Source organism: Artemia franciscana, chromosome 9, assembly GCF_032884065.1.
Source record: "Artemia franciscana chromosome 9, ASM3288406v1, whole genome shotgun sequence".
NCBI classification, from domain to species: Eukaryota; Metazoa; Arthropoda; class Branchiopoda; order Anostraca; family Artemiidae; genus Artemia; species Artemia franciscana.
Window position 1 is genome coordinate 39088078 of NC_088871.1, and position 22989 is coordinate 39111066.

General features: G+C 34.0%; 1 protein-coding gene across 1 annotated transcript in view; it reads right to left on the bottom strand.

The window, feature by feature from the left end:
• Positions 1–12001: 12001 nt before the first annotated feature.
• Positions 12002–22989, bottom strand: part of LOC136030821 (nuclear receptor coactivator 2-like) — a 228908-nt gene continuing 217920 nt past the window's right edge. The window contains exons 18-19 of the mRNA XM_065709866.1: positions 19658–19948; positions 12002–14797 (exon numbers count right to left, since the gene is read on the bottom strand). Coding sequence (XP_065565938.1) covers positions 14643–14797; positions 19658–19948 — 446 coding nt within the window. The 3' untranslated portion in view covers positions 12002–14642. The remainder of the gene's footprint in view (positions 14798–19657; positions 19949–22989) is intronic.

Sequence of the window (22989 nt, forward strand, 5' to 3'; positions counted from 1 at the left end):
ATTCCCATCCATGGACAATGGCTGTTCTTAACACTTGGCACACTGTGCCCCCTTTGCCTCCTGGCCCCATGGTCCTTCTTGCTCCATGGTTCATTACAGTCCAGGAAACTCCCAATCCATTTGGATACTCCCCATGACAAAAATGATGCTTTAAATCCATTGCTTTGTGTTTTTATAAGCCGACCCCTCATGATAATCCAACACAGTTACCGAGGCACCGATACCTCTTTTTTAAGATGTTTTCCCCTCAGGGCCTTCTTCAAGACATCAGGCCCAATCTATCCAGCGGGGCCTTAGCAACCAACAGATTATGATTATTGATCTATTATGTACACTTGGCTGCTACGTAATAGTTAATTGTTTACTTATGCAAAGCCCTAACAACCAGATCCAAGCAGGTCCTAGCAACCAGCAGGTGTTATTGCTTTTTGATCTTTTATGTACACCTAGCTGTAACATAATAGTTAATTGTTTAATTATGCAAAGCCCTAGCAAGCGGTTCCAGCCGGACCCTAGCAACCAACAAGTATTATTGATTACTAGCTGTTGGGGTGGTGCTTCGCGCCACCCCAACACCTAGTTGGTGGGGGCGTTTCGCACCCCCCCCCCCAAGCCCCTCCGTGCGCGTAAGTCGTTACGCGCCATATTAGTTACGATCCATTGTAGTTGTGTCCCTATGTCCCACCTGTGAATATAGATATATATATATATATATATATATATATATATATATATATATATATATATATATATATATATATATATATATATATATATATATATATATATATATATATATATATATATATATATATATATATATATATATATATATATATATATATATATATATATATATATATATATGTTTTCAACTACGTAAAACTTGCGAATATACAACATTCTTCGCTGTCCCATTGTCTGTGCATATAAATAGATTGTCAGGTTTACCGACTCTTGAACATGCAACACATAATGGTCCATGGGAAAACAATCCGTATTCAGATCTATACCTCATGATTCTAATGATTGCCCTTGAGCTTTGTTGATGGTGATTGCTAATCGACCATTCCGTGTGTCGTCGTCATTTATATATCCCCCTGTGCCCCCCGGCGTCCCCGTTGTAGTTGTGTCCCTGTGTCCAGGTCGTCATTTATATTCCCTGTGTCCCGGTCGTCATTTGTGTCCCGGTGTCCCAGTCTGTGATTTCTCTTTGAGTTTCCTGGGCGTCATTTATATTCCTTGTGTCCCGGTGTCCCGGTCGTCATTTGTGTCCCGGTGTCCCGGTCTGTATATACATTCGTTTTTGAATTGGTGTTTTTTTTTAGTTTTTTACCTTTTTTTAGTTTTTTTAGCAATACCTCATGATTCTAATGATTGCCCTAGAGTTTTGTTGATGATGATTGCTAATCGAACATTCCCTGTGTCCCCTTCGTCATTTATATATCCCCCTGTGCTCCCCGGCGTCCCCGTTGCAGTTGTGTCCCTGTGTCCCGTTCGTCATTTATATTCCCTGTGTCCTGGTCGTCATTTGTATTCCGGTGTCCCGGTCTGTATATGCATTCGTTTTTGAAATGGTATATGATGAAATAAATTTTTGTATTTTTCCCTTTTTTTTCTTTTTAGTTTTTTTTTTGGTTTTTACTTTTTTTTAGTTTTTTTTCTTTTTTCTTTTTAGTTTTTTTTTTATTTTTATTTTTTTAGTTTTGTTTTTCTCCTTTATTTTTCTTTTTTTCCTTTTTTTCTTTTTTTGTATTTTTAGTTTTTTAGCTTTTTTAGTTTTTATATTAGTTTTTAGTATTTTTTTTTCTTTTTACTTTTTTGTAGTTTTTACCTTCTTTTTAGGAATTTTAGTTTTTTTTTACTTATGTCCTGGTCGTCATTTATGCCGGTGTCCCGGTCGTCATTTGTGTCCCGATGTCCCGGTCTGTAATTTCGTCAGTCGACAAACATGACGTCAGTCAACACACAAACATGACGCCACCCGACAGACCCACACACACACAGACAACTTATTTTTATATATATAGATTGATCTAATAGGTATAAATGGTTGTTACATAGTACATCAGGGAATATTTTTTCTTCAATACATTTTCTTCAAGATGTTTCCCCCTTAAGACACTGGTCAAGTGGGGAGCCTCTGGATGTAAATAAGGATGACGCATTGTGCAGACGCGGGTGTTACGTAATATTTTTTACTCGAAGACGTTTTTTTCTTTGAGGCGTTGTTTTCTTCAAATCGTTTTCTTCAAGAAGTCTTTTTCCTCGATACATTTTTTTCTCCGATACTTTTTTTCTTTGAGATTTTTTTCTCTTCAAGACATTTTTCTCTTCGAGACGTTATCTTCGAGATATTTTTTCTTTAAGATTTTTTTTCCAGGCATTTTGTTCAAGATTTTTCCCCTCAGGACATTTCCCAAGCCACTTAAGCAAGACGTACTTTGATTCAGGGAACCTTTATGATCCGTCATCAATAGTTTTTGTCCAGTGTTGACATCTTAGTGTTTGACATTTTACATGCATATTGTACATTTTTATTTAGGTCAACATCCTCCCAACATTCTTTGAAATTTTCACATTAATACTCTTAATCTTAGTGGTGATTGTAGCAGTAGTAGTGGCAGTAGTAGCAGTATGCGCACATTGCTTTTGGTCAACAGAACATTCCCCTCATCACGCCCTGAATGTTCTAGCTTGATACCCTCTACCGTTCCTGAGATGCCCTTTTTTGACAACCTGTATACACATAAGATGTTTTGATTTAGTTTGGTACTCCCCTTGACGTTCCCTGATAGCTTTATCTTTATGGTTTTAGCCTTTTTGGTGACCAAATATCTAAGATGTCCTTCTTTCCCAATAACAAATACTGTATGCAACCAACGGACAAATTGGATAGTGTACCGCCCTTTCCACATGGGTTTTAGAATAGAAGTACTTTATTATCTAGCAAACTCTCGCAACATAAAACTGGCAAACTTGTTGCCTTCAGTCAGCTAGCCTACATAAGCCCATAAATGAAATATTAAAATATTGCCTACAGCGATGAACTGTCAATCAAACTGGCCTGTCAAATACAGTGAGTAGAATGAATAAAATAAAAAAGTGGAGGCATAAGTAAAAACATCAGTAGATTATAAAAAACATAGACCGATGAATCCAACTGGCCTCTCAGATAAAAATGAAACAGCAAAACTAACGAATTAACAATATAAATGACAAATTAACATGATGCATTACAAATTTCATTTATTTATGATTTCAAAAAACGCTGGCACAAAGCTCTTTCTGTAGCGCTCAGTTCTTGCATTAACAGGATTTAAAACTGGGATTTTTTGTGCTTTTGATCGAGGTAAACGGGGCTTTGGAGGGCAATAATGGGCTGGGAGTATACATTTGAAGCGTGGGTTACAACGCAGATTATTTCCGAAATTGGTACAAAGAGTAAGACTTCGGGCTGCCAAGGTAGGGAAGGGGAATTCCTTGAGGAGGAGAATGTAAGGCACTTTGCCCTGACCGTAAATAATTCTCAGGGCTCTCTTCTGGATAATTTCCAGCCGATCGGACTGATCCACCGTGAGACCAAAATGCCACACTGGGCAAGCATACTCAAGCTGTGGACGGATAAAGGATATATAAAGGTGGATGATATGTGCTTTTGGGCACGAAAATTTAGCAAATAGCTTAAGGAGAGACAGAGATGTACTAGCCTGTATAACAATTTGACCCCTAAGTTTAACTGCTTAACAGTTTGACCCCCCTAAGAGTTTAGTTTTTGTTATAATTATTTCATTAGGTATTGGGGTTATAAATGATGGCTTTGATTTAAGAAAACTAAAGGTCATAATATAAGATTTATGGGTGTTCACTTTCATTTTTGACTGGGCTGCTTCACTTGCAACGTCTTCGAGAATTTCCATTGCACTTCTCTTAATATTTTTTCTGCACTTTTCGAGCAATGCCATGTCATCCTCAAACTTCTATCGATTGGCTGATTCATTAGCAAGATTGTCGATCATTACCAACAATAGTAAAGGACCTAAAGCGTATCCTGCGGAACTCCACAAGAAATAGGGAGTGAATCAGAATAAGCATTTTATACTTAACAACTTGACTCCTATTTGACAGAAAAGATTCAATAATATTGACTAAAAAAAATGGGGGACACTAAATTCATTCAGCAATTTTACAGCTAAAACATTATGACCAACTAGATCAAAAGCCGTTTAGAGGTCAATTAAAAGGAGATTGAGCGAGGTATCTGGCTCGCCAAGTAATTTATGTACAGTATCGAGGAGACTGACCAGGTAATGTGTCGTTGATGAACCTTTAATGTTTCCGAATGGTTGTTCATCAATAAGTACAAGGATCGTGTTTTTAAGCCAATCTGCTGCGAACCTCTCATACAGTTTATAGAATACTGGCGTTAAGGTAATTGAACGAACTCCATAAAAATTTAATCTAACATCTTTCTTCTGTATGGGTGAAATGTATCCTTTTTTCCAGCACTTGGGGAATGAACCACTTCTAGTGATTGTATTAAAAAATATTTGAAAAAGGTTTTGATAACTTATCAGGAAATGCTTTTACTAAATCAATTGGAATGTCAAGGGGGCATATTGAAGTTCTCTTTAGTCAACATCACTAGGTTGTACTACAGAGATATCCTGGTCTGGTTCTGGCGGTGGGGGAATATGACATGAGATAAGATAATATTATTTTCAAAAGACTATCACAAGCTCTATAGAGCCGAATTCGCTTTATATGTCAGTAAAAGCTAAGAAAAAAAAAAAATTCAAAACAGTACATTAAGTCAAACACTTAAAATTAAAAGGAATTAAAAAAGCAAAATCATCAAAGATAAAAAAACAAATCAGTAAACTTAACAATTAAATTACAACAACATCGCAGTAAATAAGAAAAGAATAAAAACGGCAATAGAGGAAAAGGGGAATTTGGCAAGTAAATAATCACGAATTATGAGAGAGCTGGAGGATTTGTACAATAGCAGCAATGTGTTTATTTAATGAGTTAGCTGTAGTTTCACGGGGAATATCAAGATTTAAGTCAACATTTGTGACTGTTGTACCACAAATTTTCTTGAAGGTATTATACCACTGCTTCGGCCGTGCTTTAAAGAGTTCACTTACTTTGTTACGGTAATACTGGGCCGAAGCTTTCCGAATCTGCTTCTTTATAGATTTTCTTAGTAGGTTAGCTTCTTCAGTTTTTCTTTGGCGGAATAGTCTTAATTTTTGACAGATTAAACCTTTTATTGCATCATTTATTATCTTATTATCTTTATCTTATCTTATTATCTTTATTGAATCATTTATTATATTTTATTGCTTATCATTAGAACATTTTTTCTTTTTGACCTCCGGAAAATGAATTAAATAATTATTGATAAGTTTTTCTTGGAAAAGTTCAGCTTTCTTATTCGAATCGTGGGCAGCAAATCCATCTTCCCCTTGCTCTTCTGAAAGCCATGTACCAAAATTGAGTAGACCACTATCAGTGATTGGTCGATACTTAAATGCATAAAATTTATGCTTGCGGATAAGATTTTGTATCGGATTTAGCGAAAGCGTAAGATGGTAACTGCCACTAAGCGGGGAGGGGGGGTAAATTTGTTCAAATTGGATATAACCTCAACAATTAAAGTACAAACTCATCTTTAGGTTTTTAGCCGAATTTAAACAAGAGCCAAGCAAATTTTGAAATTCCAACAAAAAAGAACTGTCTTCTTTTTTCTTTTTTAGTTCTATCCGACCTTAATAATACAATTATTAATCTTATCAATTTTCCTTTTTAAAACTCGTCAGCCTAATCAAGAGAAATAAAGGGTATCATCCTAAAACAAAGCATTTTTTAATGAGTAAGTTGCTGACACTCTAATGGAATACACGCCATATGAACCACTACCACAATTTTTTCTGTATCTAAAGATAAACCGATAATATCCATAGTTTACTATTAACCTAGGTCGCTCCTTACTTAAAGTTCGTTACCAGAAAATGTTTGATGAGCTCTTTAACGATGTTACAGCTTCTTGTTTTGACATTTATATTAAATATTATTTTTAAATAATAACCACGCTCTACTATGTATTTAAAAAATGATTACTCTATATTATGTTTTAAATTCAAAATTTACATAAAGTTAATTTTAAACTTCTGTAGCTATAATGATCTTATCAAATTAGGTAAGTGATTAATTTAAATAAAATTTAATATTTTTTGAATAGATGAGGTGTCGGCCACAACTAATATCTTCCTGCAAACAGTCCTCTTATATAGCAAATATAAAGGGTATTAGGGTATTAGGCTTCAAGATACCAGGGTATATTTATGGATTCTACCCCTAGTTATCTTCAGTGCTAAGATATTAAAATTTTGATTTGTACCAAATCTCTAAAAATGTAATAGACACCAAAACTTTTACAGCATATCACGCCTCGTACAACACGCACAGCTCCCTTCGAGCGGTACTCTTTCAGGGTGACAAATGTGTTCCATCAGTCTCACGATAGTTTTAAAAATGGAATATACGAGTCTCGCAGTTTTGAACCACAGGCCAACGAATCTCAAAATGTAATTCCCCCATAAGGAATTATTGAACATGGAAAAAGTATAAAGAAGGCGTCTATTGATGTATTCACTTTAACAATAGCTAAAATATATGAAACTGTAAATATTTACCAAAAATCTACCTGAATAAATTTTTAATGAGCTGTTCAAGCTACAATTGTTCTCCATAGGCCTACCTTACACATGGAATATTCTTGGCCTGATCAAAAGTAACATATAAATAATTAGCCGAGTGTACCACTACATATTTAAAAATTAACAATAGGTCAAATCTCAAGTATACTTAAACTGACCTAGCTTAATGAAGGAACTAAATGAGCCTCGTTTTTAGACTTTTAAAATTGATGCCAACATTCTGAAACGAATTGTTGAAAAGGTGCTTTTGCAAAAAAAAAAAACAAAAAACATAGAAGCTCTTCAGATCACAAAAGGAGAGATAGATAAGTCGTGAGGAATCAGTATTTTCATAACAATGAATGGCAAGAATGTTAATCCCAGTCATCGATGAAAATTGCTGTATTTTGTGGCAAATATGTTGAATTTTTACCACTTCAGCAAAATTTTACTGAATTTCCGACTTGAAGAAAAAGTTGTCAGGCGCACAGGTCGGAGGAAAATGTATGATTCAGAGTTGATCATACATTTTCAGATAGTTGATTCAGAATAAAATGAGTATTGGTAAAGTGATTTTAACCAGATAGTGAAAGGAAAATTACTGATAAGACAAATCGATGAAATGACCAAAACAATAGCAAAGTTTACTGCCTCCACCCCCAATTATTTTGACTAGTGACACCCTATACAGAGCTAACATATCACAAACAAATTTAGTACCGCGGTAGTTATATTAACAACTTCATTTGTCCTGTAGTCTGATAACAATGCTCTTTGTCCATAGTATTATAACCATCATCTACATTCTTTTTGTCTCTGTTCAGAATACCTCCTGTTTCCTAAGTAAAAATGTCTTAAACTTTGTTTTAAAGACATAAATGATTGAGAACTACATTTTCTCCAATGCTTCAAAGAAAAATACAGTTGAATTTAAAATTTAGTGATATCTTCATGAAAATTTAGTGATTTATTTTTGACCTGATGGCAACCAAGTATTCCTTGTGTAAAGAAACTAGGTAATTTTGGCTAGACACAAGTCATGAATAGCATTTCATTTGTAATAAACGAACCTTGTAGTAAAAAAAAAAAAAAAAAAAAAAAAAAAAAAAAAAAAAAAAAAAAAAAAAAAAAAAAAAAAAAAAACTCGGCATTTGAACAACAGAAATTTCTTTTGCACCAAAATGTTCCAAAGAATTAGATTAATAACCTATCCAAAATCAGTTTAACTAGTACGTGCAGAAATACCGTTTTTCCCCTAGTTAGAACGCTCACATGAAAAGCGCTAATGTGTCTCCTTTGTTCTCTTCTATTCTTCCAGTGATCATCCTACCGAGCCAGTGGTTGTAGAATATTGGGAGAGGGCTTATTCGAAAGAAATTTGCTATATCTATTGCTTTTATTTAAGTAACAAAAGACGAGATTTAAGTAAAATACTCTTTTCGACAAAAACTACATGACCTTAAGCTCTTCCTCGGCAGCGTCTCCAGCTCAGAGGTGATAAGTAGTCACTGGTGGTACTCTCCTCCAGATTGGCGCGTTGTAATATATTCAATTATATTAAATAGTAAAATGAAGTTAAATAAATCGATCTACCCAAATTGCAAAACTGTATAGTTATGAAACACATAGTCGGTTGGATAAGAAGAATACAGGAAACCCATGGCATTTTGGAATACCCCCTTCCCGGATGGCTTGACAGGATATGGAATGAGATACTGAGCCAAAATCCCAGAATTACGGGTGGGAATAACGCATATACGTCCCGAATTTTAGAGAATAGGGGCCTTCAGACATAGCTCGTTGTAAGTAAATCCTACACTGGAATCTTGGGACAGATCAGATTGCTTTGATTATAAGTATAATTATTAATTAAATATTAGTCTATCTGCAAATCCTTACCCGAGCCATATTCTTGTTTGTATCCTTGATTCAATAGGTATAATCCAGAGCTAACCCAGTTTTTACCCATTCAAGACTCAGTTGGATATTCACCTTGTTGTAACTATCCTAGTTGGCCCCCGTTTGCTTTGCAGGAGGGGATTTCGCAGCCAAGCTTGGGACCAGCCATGTACCGTGTTCAATTTCGGTTTTTCTTTTCATTTGGCTGGTATCCACCTTTATCGCCTCGGTCATGGCCCACGTCTCTGACCAGTACGGCAACGTTAGCTATCGAAGAAGAGTAGATTGACACATTATGAGGCGACTCATCTCATGTTTGTGAAATTACTTATGCGTGCGCATGGTTTGTGATTTTGGGCTATGGGTGTGTGTACTTAGAAGACAGCCCAAGGCGGCATTTGCCTTTACCAGCCTTGATATCTCCACATCTAGATCTCCATTTTGGAAGGCAGTTGAACCAAGGTATATGACCTGTTTGAACAACTGGACATTCTGACCACAATCTTGCATAACAGGAATTGGTAGAAAATCCAAAAAATTTATAATAGTGGAAACACAGAATTGTAAATTCTAAAATATCAAGGGAGCCATATCCCAAAGATCGACCTACGTACGTCTTGGGTTAACTAATAAAAGAACAAAATTAGGAAAAAAAATAATAAAAGAAGAGCAAAAATAAAAGAAAAGAGAAATATGACTTTTACATAGGAAGCGTGTCGATTTTTTTTCTCGCGTCCCTTTTGACGTATCCCATTTTTCCTTCCACCGCTAGCGGGGCACCAAAGCATCATAGAGAGCCATTTAAATGTTCATTTTAATGATGGCTCTATATTTACTCGCTGTTTATAAATTCGACTTGATAATGCCAAAACAGAGTAACATATGGTACCCAACAGAATATTTTTGTGTGTCATTTGGGGAGCGGTAAGGCTGGCAAGTAATCTTTCTCTTTAAGCTGATCAGTCTCTAACAGCCAAAAACCAACAATCTAACAACGACAAGGACTGCAACTCTTTTTCAACAAAATAAAACAATATTATAATTCTGACAAAAATCTGAACAAAACAATCTATTCGAATACACTATAACCACAAGCCAAAAAAACTCAACAATTTATAAGAACTTCAGAAAAGATAGGACCTCCATCAACCCAAAAAATAGTATAATATGCACTATCTTCTCCGAAAATAGAGTCTATGCATCGACAAACGGTAAAAATAGGAATCAACTACACAAGGACAGGGTCCGGTATTTCCTATTGACCAGTCCTGGAGAAACGAATCACCTGTGTTGAAAAATAAATCTACAGGTACTTAAAAAAGTACACCCTGGAATAAATGAAATATCAAGGCTAGTTCAGGATAAAATACTCTATATATACTAGTAAATGCTCCATATATACCGAGAAGAGGGGTGTGGTTCACTCCCTAAGGATCGTAAGAAGACCCGCTTCCTTAGAAAGCTTTAAAAGAGATATTTACTGCTAAATTTTTTAAATTCTTCATCTTTTCATTAAAAAAGAAAGAAACGACTCAAATGTTTAGGCCACTCAATTTAAATATACCTGGAAGAAGATTTCATCAGAGCAATTATGAAAAAAGGATTACCCGTCCCTATTATCCCCGTTACGCGCACAAACGTTCTAGATAATTACTATCTATATGATCAGTTAGCTTATTTGAATAGACAAGAATTCGCCAATAAGGGCATTGCTTCCTAAGAAAAAAAAAAAAAAAATCAACCCAAACACCAACCCCATAATGTTAGCTGTGTATGCAACTGGTGCTTAAACAACATTCTAGTAGGATTCATATCTCAATTTCACCGAAAAAAAAACAAAAAAAAAACAGAGCTTTAGGTGAAGGAACACTTTTTAACTAGGAGAGGATAGGGTTGGGGTGTAAGTTGAAAAAAAAAACTTAGTATACTATGGCCTGGAATCAAAACATCAATATTTCATCTAAACAAAAAAAAACTCAAGAAGAATATCGTTTAAAGGTCAAAATTCATAAAGATTTTTCAACTCTGCAGACCTCCATCATATCCTACCTCTTAAAAAAAAAAAAAAAATGAAAACTAAGTTTTTACTTGATAACAAATCCGAAAAAATTACCTTCACCGTAATTATAACAACATGCATAAATAAATAAATAAATAATGATAAGATGTATTGGACCTTATAAAAACTATGATAACTAATTTTATCTCTTAGCTTTTGATTTATAAAAAAAAGAGGAAAGTGCAATCCTAAAAATCTAGTGGAAAATCTTAAACTTTTTTGAAAACATAATAAACTTAATCAATATCGAAACAACTTCACGAAAATTAAAAAAATAACAAAACAGGTGATTCTCATAAATAAATATAAAGGCCGTCTCGAGCCAAACCATACCAATTGCAATGTTAGACTTGAAACAGGATTTCAATTATATAGCCAAGTAAACCCAGGTGGGTGATATCAAAGTTACTTGGGGAGACATAAGGGCTCTGCATCTTGAACTTAGGTATAGATCATATTCGCCTTTTACTAAGAGAGTTTTTAAATTTTAAATTATGTTTTTTTAAGATAAATTTTATTGATGATTTAATGTTTTAAACAAAATACTTTTATTATGATTTGAGATAATATTTATCTTGAAACTTCAGCAAATGCAGTTAAAAGAGAAACATAAGCCGTTTGTTTTGTGCGTGTGTCTCTGTTTGTAAGATTTACACTAAAGGCCACCCCCCAAGAATTGCTTCAGTTCTATCGATTGATCCAAGAAAAATTTCTCCAGTCCTATCTATTTCTAAAGATTTTTAGATATTTCACTTTCCCAAAATATGTTACATCTTAATTCCTTTTTACGTATATAGTTGGCAATTACTACTTCTGATGTGAAATATGTTTTTGCCGCATTTTGGAAACAAAAAGAAACGTTGCATATGAGCGCCATTAATAGCAAATAAAATAACGCCCCGTCTCTGTGTGTAAGATTTACACTTAAAGGCCACCAAAAAAGTAGTCTCCCAGGGGACTACTTATCATTGAAACCTATTGAGAATTTGTGATATGATAAGAATAGATTTGGGTATAATTGGGACTCCCACTTCTCCTGTCCACTGCATCCGCTCCAAGAAGTATCGCCTTCCGCCAATCAAATCAAAAAGAGCTAGATGCTCAATCAGATACCAGATTCCTCATATTGTAAATAAACTTAACTTAGTAGAAATGTCCCGAAGTTTCACAAGTCGATTTTCTTTGAAAAAACGATATTTCAAAAATAGTTCTATGCCTGGATGTCGGGATTGATTAATAATAGATTTTAGTATGTATTTTGCTGTGGTGTTCTCCCGCTGGGGTGGCCTCCTCTATTATCTGCTACCTTGTATGTTTTTTTTGTCTTATTTTTTTGTCTATGTATTTGTACTGCCCCAGCCTTACGAGCTCTGCTTTCTGTTGGGGCATAATATTGTTTTTGTATATTTTCAATTCGAATTAATAAATATTGATTGATTGATTATGAAATTTGGTAGAAATGACAATGGAATTGTGTCGGCAAAGTTTTCAATCAAAGCAGGTTGAACAACAGAAAATTCGAGGAACTATCAAAACTGATCAAATGACATTTCTTTTGAGGTGATTTTTGAAGTTTTCGTAGCAGGTATACTAGAAATCTTTCAGGGACAACCCTTTCCTGAAATTTTAACAGAATATTCTGCTCTGTTTGATCGAAAAAAAAATCTACACTTTCTATTAAAATAAGTTTCTCTAAAACAAAATATATCTATCTCCGACAGAAAACAAAAGAAGTTACACGGTTTTTTTAAAATTTCAGGGAAAGTAGATCTCGACTTTTTGGTTTCTGCCGTTTATTCAGATCGCTTATCCAAGCTCTACAAGTTATGACAAGACCGCCCAACCAATTCTAAATAGTTGTGCCACACAAACTTAAAACTTTAAAATAGACTATAGGCTAATTCTTGATGGTAACGAAACCCCTTAACAATAACCATTTTAGCAGTAGTTACCATCATTAAATGACGCCTGTTAGTTAATATAACCAGCTTGCTCGTTGAAGAAAATGTTTGGCCCTACCTACGACATCACAAACTCAAACATTGTCAATACTTTGCATAGTTTGCATACATTTGACATATTTGGTTTCAACAGGGTTTTGTAAAGATGCAAGAAAGGCATTTTTCAAAATTTCAAGGGTAATTTTCACTTGGGAAAAAACAAAACGTCAATCTAAAGGTATTTTTCCACGTCGATGGTGGTAACTATACCCCCTTCCTGTAGGTGCGCCTGCATAGAACACAGTAAAGCAACAAAATAATTGTTAATTATAAAGATAAAAGAGTATTATAATTCTAGTGATTTCTATTCAATAATCTAGTGATTTATGTGCTAATTTAGTGATTTATTTTCCAAGAATCTAGTGGTTATTTTTCATCGGGTGGCAACACAACTAAGCCCCTACTTTTGTCAACTTCCAAGAAATCCCCCTTTGATCGTTAAAAATAAATTCAAAAAATAATTTAAAAATAATTGCCTTTTGAAAACTTTTCTGAAACTGACTTGTGGCAACCAAGCTTTCTTTTAACCTTCACGTGGCCAATTAACTGAAAGTATTCTAGGGGTATGGCAAATCAGGACCCGGAGGACAAGTTCGAATAAATGTCTATCAGGACTATTAAATCGATTCTACAAAACCGATCTGAAACATTTTAAGGTCGAAAGGCCTTAATCGTCACTAAGAAACACAAAGGTACAATATATAGTGACGTTTTTGTGACATTTATTGACTTTACTTGTACGATTTTGTCAACAAAAAGTAATTACACAGATTTATCGCATAGATTTTTCTAAAAGCATTTTAAAGTAGCAAACTGGCGTTGACAATTAGATTTATCGAAATGCAAAAGTTGTCCGTTGTTTAAAACGTGTATTTTAACACGATAGAGCTGTCTAAAAATACCAAATACCCTCCATTGTCTCAAAGCATCCCCATCTACAAAAAACTATTGAGTGTATTATGAAAACCAAACACAAATGGGATTCGAACCCTTAGCTTCCTGCATGGTTGAGAGACGAACACGGGTTGACCTTACACAAAATTCGGACCCAATTGAATAGCAACGAGTTGTGCTGCCAAAGCCCCCAGCCCTCCCCCTTCTTACATATATACATTAATTTCGCAAGTTATAGCAGTGGATCTTCCTCTTTACCGCTGCCCCCCCCCTTTGTGCATTTGTGTTTACATATTGCGTAGTCCTCTTCCCTTTGTCAGAAAACAAGCATGCGTGTTAAAACCTGGTTTTTAGTAATCACTTGATTTTCATTCGATTCACCCTAATTTGGTCTTTATTTGTTCAATTTTTATTTTGCCTTATACTTTATCCTACTAAACATACAGAATAAGTAATTACTAAAAAGTTGTTTGTTATTTTCTCGCAGGGAATGTGTTTTGACTTAAGACGGCCAAGTAGATACATAAAGAAACAACAAAAAATCAATCATGAATCACGTAATATATATCCGATATTATCACTAATAGATAATAGAAGAAAGTAAAGAAATTACTCAGGAAAAATCATCAATCTAAAGATAAGAAGAAGAAACAGAAAAAAAAAACTATTTCACAACCTTCGTATAACGTTCGCATAATCACGGATCATTACAGGCACCCACAATATGAACTATTTCTGCCATTCCCTATTTTCTATTCTGCCATATTTCTATTTCTGCCATAGTTAACTCAGATTCTACAGACATTCGAGGTATATAAATACTAAGAGTGCATTCCACGACTTGATTGTCAGCAATAAACATTAACCATTTGTCCAAAACTATGGATAGTAAGCAGCATCATAGCCCTCTACTTACTAGAATCATAGGAGGGGATGATTTTCCAGCCCCCTCTACTTATGTTGAGGGAATCTCTTTGAAAGGTTTCAGAGACAGAAGAGTTTCACGTCCATCGAGAAATAAACAGATCCGCAATTTGCAAAAAAAGTGGAATTGCACAACTATTCAACTTGTTTCACACAAGTAAATCACAACTCTTTCGTTTCATTTAGCAACTGTTCGAGAAGTGAGTTTTTCTGTCCACTGTTGCTCTGGGGGGGTGGCCCTGGAAGGGATATCATATCTTCAGGATTATAATTTTCAAAGCTTTCCCATGATAATGTTGCACTACCAGTGTTGTCACCTAAAAAGACAAAAATGAGAATGGCAATTCAGAATAAACAGATCACACCTAAAAAAAGAAATCTATCAGTAAAGATTTCAAACTTGGGTCGTCAAAACAAGAGAAGAACATTTAGGGTTGTCAAAAACTTACATAAGATACGTTTATGCTCCATGACTTGGATTATTCCCGGCCTTCTCTGTATCTCTCCCTTTTCCTTACATAGTAGTTTCTCTTCAATTTCACAGACCATATTTTTTTGACACGAGCTATATATTTTTAAAATACAGATATTTATGTAAAAAAAGGCAACGGTCAACTTTTATTCTATGTTTTTTTTATGGAAAGATATCGAACAGTTTTTTTGTTGTTTTTTAACAGATTTGTTTTTTTGTTTTTTAGCGAGAGAGAGATAATTAAGACAAGTCAAAGATATATCCAAAACATACAAAGCCCTCTCTGGTTTTGAAAGAATCCTATAAAAGCCCATGAAAATCCTGGCTGGTGACTGACAGACAATCTTGTTCAAATTAACAGATTCTGTTAATAGCAGACAATAATAAACTCTTACGAATGCAGCCATCTGGCATGTTTGAGCCCGGGGGATAGCAGCCACCCAGCTTGTGCTCTAAACCAGACACAAATAAATAAAATAAATATATAAATAATGGATATATAATTAAAAAACGGCAAAACCATTTTGGTATCAGAACTTTATCTCCCGAACTATATAAGCCATTGTAAGTTAATTAAAAAGAAATGGCAGAAGAAGAAGAAGAATTCCGCTGCCTAGACACTGTAGCGGTGCAGCACCTTCGGCTAACTTCGGTAAAAAAAAAAGTATTACCAAGGGAAAACTTCGTGTTTGTCTCTTCTGCGCCAATAAAACATTGTAATTGCCAACTTTTGCAAGCTTTAAGATGGTGCATCCCAGAGTTTTTTATATTTTCCCCTTTATTTATTTATTTTTTTTTACAGAAACTGATGAGAAGTTCCGTCAATATGGTCTGAAAATACATTGATTCTGCTACAATACGACATTATTCGTTATTTTATGACACCCAATAGATGCTGTTATATTTAAAAATTCACGAGCTAATATTGTTTTACCAAAAACTATGAACCCAAACATAAATTAAGGCTACTTTGCCACAAAACCAGGACACTATAAATTTTTTGTCCGAAGCATTTGATAGAAAGAGTAATTTGATTACGTGTCTTTTACCGCGATTACCATAGAAACGCTATAAAAATTACGAAACTGCTTTATTGCGTTTTAACATTATTTATATACGTTACGCAACAACTTCCATGAAGACTAATTTTATTCCATCAAATGTAACGTGAATAAATAAGACAGACCTGTTAGCTCAATACTGAGCCCCACCCCAGGGAATGAGTGGGATCTTCGATTTTCTATTACAATGCACTTTGCATGACAGAGCTGGAATAGATCAATCTTACCTTTAAGAGTTGGCACTTGAAACACGAATCTAGCCCCTAGCGCCTGGACAATAAAGGGGACACCCAGACCTTTGTGAGCTGATGGTAAGTGGGCCTTGGAAATTACGCATACCTAAAATTTACCACGTGACTGTAGTTAATGCCCAACCAGTTACAAGATATGAGCCATTTCTTGCGAAGGTCGAAGATGGGGCGTAAGCCATTAAAGTCATTATACTCACATCTCTTTGGCCTAAGGTACCCCCCCCTTAAGTTTCAAGGCAATTGGTGGAGTAAACTTATATATCTTTCAGCTAAAATGTTGGTGATGATTTGGCCTTGGAGAGGGCAAGGGAAGACTTCGAACCTCTACACAAACATAACGAAAACCCTCGAATGATTTCCGATCAGAACAAGAAGTTATATGCCTCCCTTTCTGCGAATATATTTAAGTTACCATGGGAGAAGGGTGGGTTGGAGGGACCATGGTCCTAGATCAGTCCTTCCCCTATATGTTCGAGAAATTGCATTATTCCTGGTCAGTAAAGTGTGGACTTTCGTGAAAAAGTTGGTAATGAGAAAGCTAAGATATGTTAGAGGCAAAATAAGGGTGAAATATACCAGCCTTTCTGCAAAACGCTAGCGGGAAAAACGGGAGAGGAGGGTTTTGAAGGGGTCATGGGCCCGCTTCGTATCTCCAACCAAGCTGACAGAGAATTGTTTGCATGAATCTAGATGAATGGAGACACAACCAGGAAAGTAGGAATCCTGAAACGCATTCTTTAATTTTTTTGCTTCCCTCCAAAAACCTACAAAACGTAGCATAATCCCTTTCGGCTTCCACAATCATCCTCCCTTTAGAAATTAGTTCTTTAGTTCAGATACTTCAATGCGAATTTCAAATTTTGGCAAAATAAATACTGGCTAAATTCAATTAGTGCATTTTCCGTATTTAGTGCTCAAAGCCGAAACGTCTAGCCACTGTAATCATAAATCAATGGTCATTGGTACTAGTAATCTTTTATTCTCCTGAGAACTTCACATTTTTCTACCAATACAAGATGGACACGCCTCCTCACGGTAACATTAGGAAGTTATTGTCAAGATTTGATGAAAATTATAAAAAATAACATACCAGGTACATTAATAGAAGAAGAAAAAAATGTGTTAGTAAAACAGACACAACTGATTTTTCAGTAATCGAAGAAATTTAAAACGTGGATTGACCAAAGAAAAAATTGAATCAAGGGAAAAACTGCGAAAAATCAAAACAATATCAAAAAGAAAAAAGCCAAGAAAGGAACAGGTTGTGATTTAAAATGGTAGCATTCGATCAAAAGAAATACATAGCACCACAAAAGTCTGACTAGCTTCAAAACAAATTTTCAAAGTGAAATTTCTTAGATTTCTCTGCTTGTTCTTAAAAATGAGTTTTCAAAGGTTTAAGACAAAACCAATTAAACAAATTATGCATAACTTGGTTATGTGTGACATTGATACACTAACAAGTAAATATTTAAATTCAAATCAATCAAACTGCAAACACATTCGCAGTATTTTTAGCTTGGTAATACGGGACCCAGAGATCGAATCATGCTGCAGGAATGCACTGCAGGGCCGACGCAGGGACCTTAGTAGTCAAGAAGCGTCGTTAATCCGATACTATACAATACAATTCGCAGTATTTTCGACTTCGAAACTCATACCCCAGCGATGCAAGTTTCCATTTATGTTACCATGAATGTTCGAAATCTGGTTAACGTCGACATTCACCGGTGAATGTTCGGAATTCCTTTTTCTCTGCTTGGATTCAATTAGCTTTGCGAGTCAGCTTATTCAGCCTTGTGCAAGCTATGATGGTAAAAGTTAAAGTTAGTTAGATAAGATTATGTTAGTTTAGGTTAGGTTAAATTTGGTTCCAAATATTGGAAATGGGCTAAAAACATATCCTAAGCTAACCCAACCAAACCTAACCTTTTCTAACCTAGCCTGTCATCATCAAACCTTGTATTAAATTGAAAAGTATATATATATATATATATATATATATATATATATATATATATATATATATATATATATATATATATATATATATATATATATATATATATATATATATATATATATATATATATATATATATATATATATATATATATATATATATATATATATATATATATATATATATATATATATATATATATATATATATATATATATATATATATATATATATATATATATATATATATATAATGTTATATTATATATATATATATGTTATATAATGTTATATAATGTTAATTATATGTTATATAATTATATATATATATATATATATATATATATATATATATATATATATATATATATATATATATATATATATATATATATATATATATATATATATATAATGTTTAAATACATAACGGTGATTATGTATTTAAAGCTAATAAGACACACAAGTGATATCAAACAGTGGTCAAATGTCCGTAAGAAACCAGTGGTAAAAGCTACCCTGAACAGACGACGCCTTTCTCCAGTGGCACTTCCGCGGGGTTTTGCAAAAAAGAGCTAAGTCCACTTTTTCTAATTTTACAGGGGAGAAAAATGAAAATATATTTCTCACAAATCAAAATTTAAGAAACTTGAAACTGTAAAGACTGAATCCTAATTAACTTGTCGATCAGAATTCATTTGAAATCTCCAAATCGCTGAATGGTTTCGTTACTTAAAAGATAAGGGACTTTCGCCCAATTTATGACCTTTGGAAAAATTTGTAACTCGGTCAGAATTAAACACAAGTTCATTTTGAATAAAACAATCGATAGATCTCCAAGCTTTTTCGACCCATATGCTTAACTCATTTTCGGAAAAAAGGTGGAATTAGGCCCTTTTTGTAAAACGTCATGGAATTTAGGCATTTCTTTTTCTTTGTGTGATTATTTTTTTTTCCGTTATAGTCTTTATAAATGGTGAGTCATTAAACTATTATTATTATTTCAGATTTGGGAGGCAAAAACCGAAAAATTCGGACAGGGGTGATTAGGATGTATCGTTATTTTTTCGGAAACTACCTTTTTACAAGTTTTAACCAAACTCAGGCATCAAGCCAAATAAATCTTTTATATTCACTACGATGGTGCAACCTTAACTTTTAAGACTTTTAACATATTATATACCACCAGTTTAATCTAACAATAACTTACAAATAATTCAAAACCCTTTGCAAATTAAATCGCGATAAATCGTAACCTCATCCGAAACGCAATTGCGTTTTATTTACCAATGCCACAATAGAATCAATTTTACCCGGGGTCCGAAATGGTCGCGTTCTATAAACTTTGTATGAAAAAGCATATGAAAATATCATAAATATATTAACATTTCGGAGCACTATCCTAATTCAAAATTTAGATTATTACTCACTATTAGTTTGTGGCAGCTCAAGTGTGATTCCCAATGCTTCTAACTCACTCTGAGTCAGGGTGTGACTGGTCATCAGTGGAGGGGGACCTGTTCTAGGCTGCACTCTTACTTGTTGGCCCATGATCTGGTGGGTAGTACCACGTGGAGATGCTAGCGTCGCTGACAGTATGCTTTGTGACGGGGATTGAACAGGCTGGGATGTCTGACTTCGGGAGCCAACGGCAGCTCGGAGCTCCTGGCGAACATAATCCTGCTTTGGGATTGATGAGGCCTGACTTGATATTGCAACTCCTAGTATACAGATAAGAAAACAAGTTATAGTAGATTAGATTTTGCAAGCCAAAGCTTTAAGGTATTAGATTTTTTTTTTGCCAACAAGCAATAAATTGTTAATTGTCCTGACACAACTAAAATTCCGCTTGGGCAGCAGAATTTCACATCAGTTGACAGGATAAAAAAAAAAATACAAACTGAAAAATACATTTCCGCGGTCTTTAAACTTAGGGTTCAATTAAATAAAAGCCAAATAAATAAAATCTGGTTTAAATGAAATTCTCCTGTTTCAGAACTAATAAGAATGTGCCATTTTCATTCTTTTTTGACACAAGTATTTAAAGGTTTTGTTTGGTCGGGAGTTTTCTAAAAGCCTCTCTTTTTTAAGCAGAAATACCAATCGGGATTTTTTAAATTTACAATCTTCTGCCAGAACTTAGCGTTGTAGCAAATAGGATAATCTATTATCCTATTTTGTACGAAATATATTTCTAAACAATTCAGCAAAATAATTTTCAGGGAACAAAACCTTTAAACTTATGAGTGGATCTTTTAAGTACATACGAGATTATTTTTTAAGAATTTAAAAATGGTTCTTAATTTTAGAATTTTCGAATGTTCTTAACAATTTCTTGAGAATTTTTTAAGTGGATTCAAAGATTTTTTAACCAAATTTTGATCTTGACTACTGTAACAAGTGGTAGTGTTGTGAATTCATGCTATTTTAGCAAGACCATCCCATTTGTAGTTTACTACAAAGGTAAAATAAAACTAAATTGGAAGAGGGAGGGGGACCGACTGACTTCAAACACAGGAAAGTATTTAGTCAAAGGGAAATATCTACTAAATCCATAAAATGAGAGGAAAAGGTAGCTAAATTGTTTAGGGTTTATGTTTTTTGTTTGTTTTGTTTTCTTTTTTTTTATGCCAAAGAATTTTAGAGGAGCTGAATCAGAAAAGCCAAATCGAGTCTCGAAGGCTACTAGTGTTAATGTAAAACAGAGAGTTTCGACTCTAAAATAATTTACATAATGAATATTTACATATTAATTAAGTACATTAATGAGAATATTTTCCAAGTTTAAGCATCATATTATTTTTAGTTTGCATAATTGGGTTTTACAATACCATCAACAATACGCACATTTTAGAAATCAGTTATCGTAAAAAATTCAATATTTCCATCATTCAGGTGTCATTTCTTTGCATAACATATTTTTTCCGGGTTCTTTGACTAGGTGTTTCAAATTGTGGCAAACTACTATAAATTATCATTCACGGCAAAGCAACTACTAAACAATATTACTCTAAAAATGGGGGGGGGGGGGTAAATTCCTTTTTTTTTTGGGGGGGGGGGGTAAAAAACATTAAAAAGGCTTCAAATATTTTTTATGTATTTTGTTTCGTTTTTACGAGTCGGGACAAACATTTCGGGAGGGTTCAAGCCCTAACTACTATAAATTATCATTCACGGCAAAGCAACTACTAAACAATATTACTATACACCTACTAGTTTGAATGATTCTGACCCTAACGTATTTATAATATTTTTAAACGGCCACACACTAACTACTATTGACCAGGGTTTCCATATGAGTGAGTTACCACGTTGAAAAATTATTTGTGCGTTTCGCGCTAAATTGACAAAGAAACTAAATAAGAGTATACGAAATGAAAATGTTGGGCAATTTTTTATTTACTTATTTTAACAGAGTGTATTAATAAGTACTACTTTCTTTTGTGCACTCATAGCGTCAGTGTCACGCCTAAATTTCGTATCTGAAATATTCAAAATTTGGAAATAATTCCCAAAAATCATTTGATAAGCTGTTCTTAGAGGGAAAATCAACAAAGTTGTGTATATCACAAGGATCAACATAAATAATGGGTCTCGTATAAAATATCTAAGTTTTAACAACTATACCGGCATAAAAAAGCGAGCACAATTTAAAATCACCCATCAGATCCGGAATAGCACTAATGTTTCACTCTGGTAATCCGTGTGCACTAGGACAAAATAGGAGAAAATAAAAGCACAAAATAACTGATAAGCAGAAAAAAAAAGAAAAAGAAACGGCTCGAATCCCGAGAAATTAGAAAGCTAACGATGAAAAAAAATTCTTCTGTCGTTTGTTTTGCATTTCTTAGTTTATTTCAATTTTTTACGATATTTTGTCACTTAGACCTTTTCATGATTACATTTTCTCCTTTTTATTCTTCCTTGCATTCTATAAAGATATATTGCATATATAAAATTTCCAGAAAATACACAAATCTTGAACTATTTTTGGTAGGTGGGGCACAAATACCTTTTTTTTATTTGACAAAAGTAGATTTGTGATCAAAAATTGAAGAGTAATCTTATTATACCACGCCTTCATATTAATTCTGAATTACGCAAATTTTCACATTTTTAAGTAAGAAAGCCTTAAAAAGTTTTTGTGGTTTAATATCTTAACAGGAGTAGCCTATTTTTTTTTTAACAAAAAACTAAAATATTCAAAGCCTTTGAACGACCTTGAGCAAGATTTATTTACTTAATAAAATATAGGATACACTTAGAAACACCATTATATTCTGAAAGAAGATCTGATTTATGAAGGAAACAACTAACTGAAGGAAATTTATGAAGGAAAGTAAATAGCAAAGAAAAGTAAGAACACATCAAACGATAAAAGCTTACCAAACTTTTTGGATAAAGTGAGACCAGCCCTTTAAGCAAAATAAGGTGACAAAGCAAGCAATACAAACACAAACAGAAAACCAAGCATGCCAAAGATAACAACAAATTGCCAGACACATAAAACAGAGGTCACGAGCTCAATAATGGCTAAAATAATTGCGCCTTGTTGCTTAACAGTCCGTTTTAAAAATCACAATGTTTCACAGCCTCCCCCTCTCTCTTAAGAAAAATTTAATTTATATAACACCGGTGGCTTTTCAAATTCTCCTTTTTTAAAACAATTTATCATCTTTTAATCTTCATTCGCGTTAGAACCATACACACTTATACGGAGTAATAAGAAATGGAAAAAATAAACTTTAGCACTTGTCTGCAC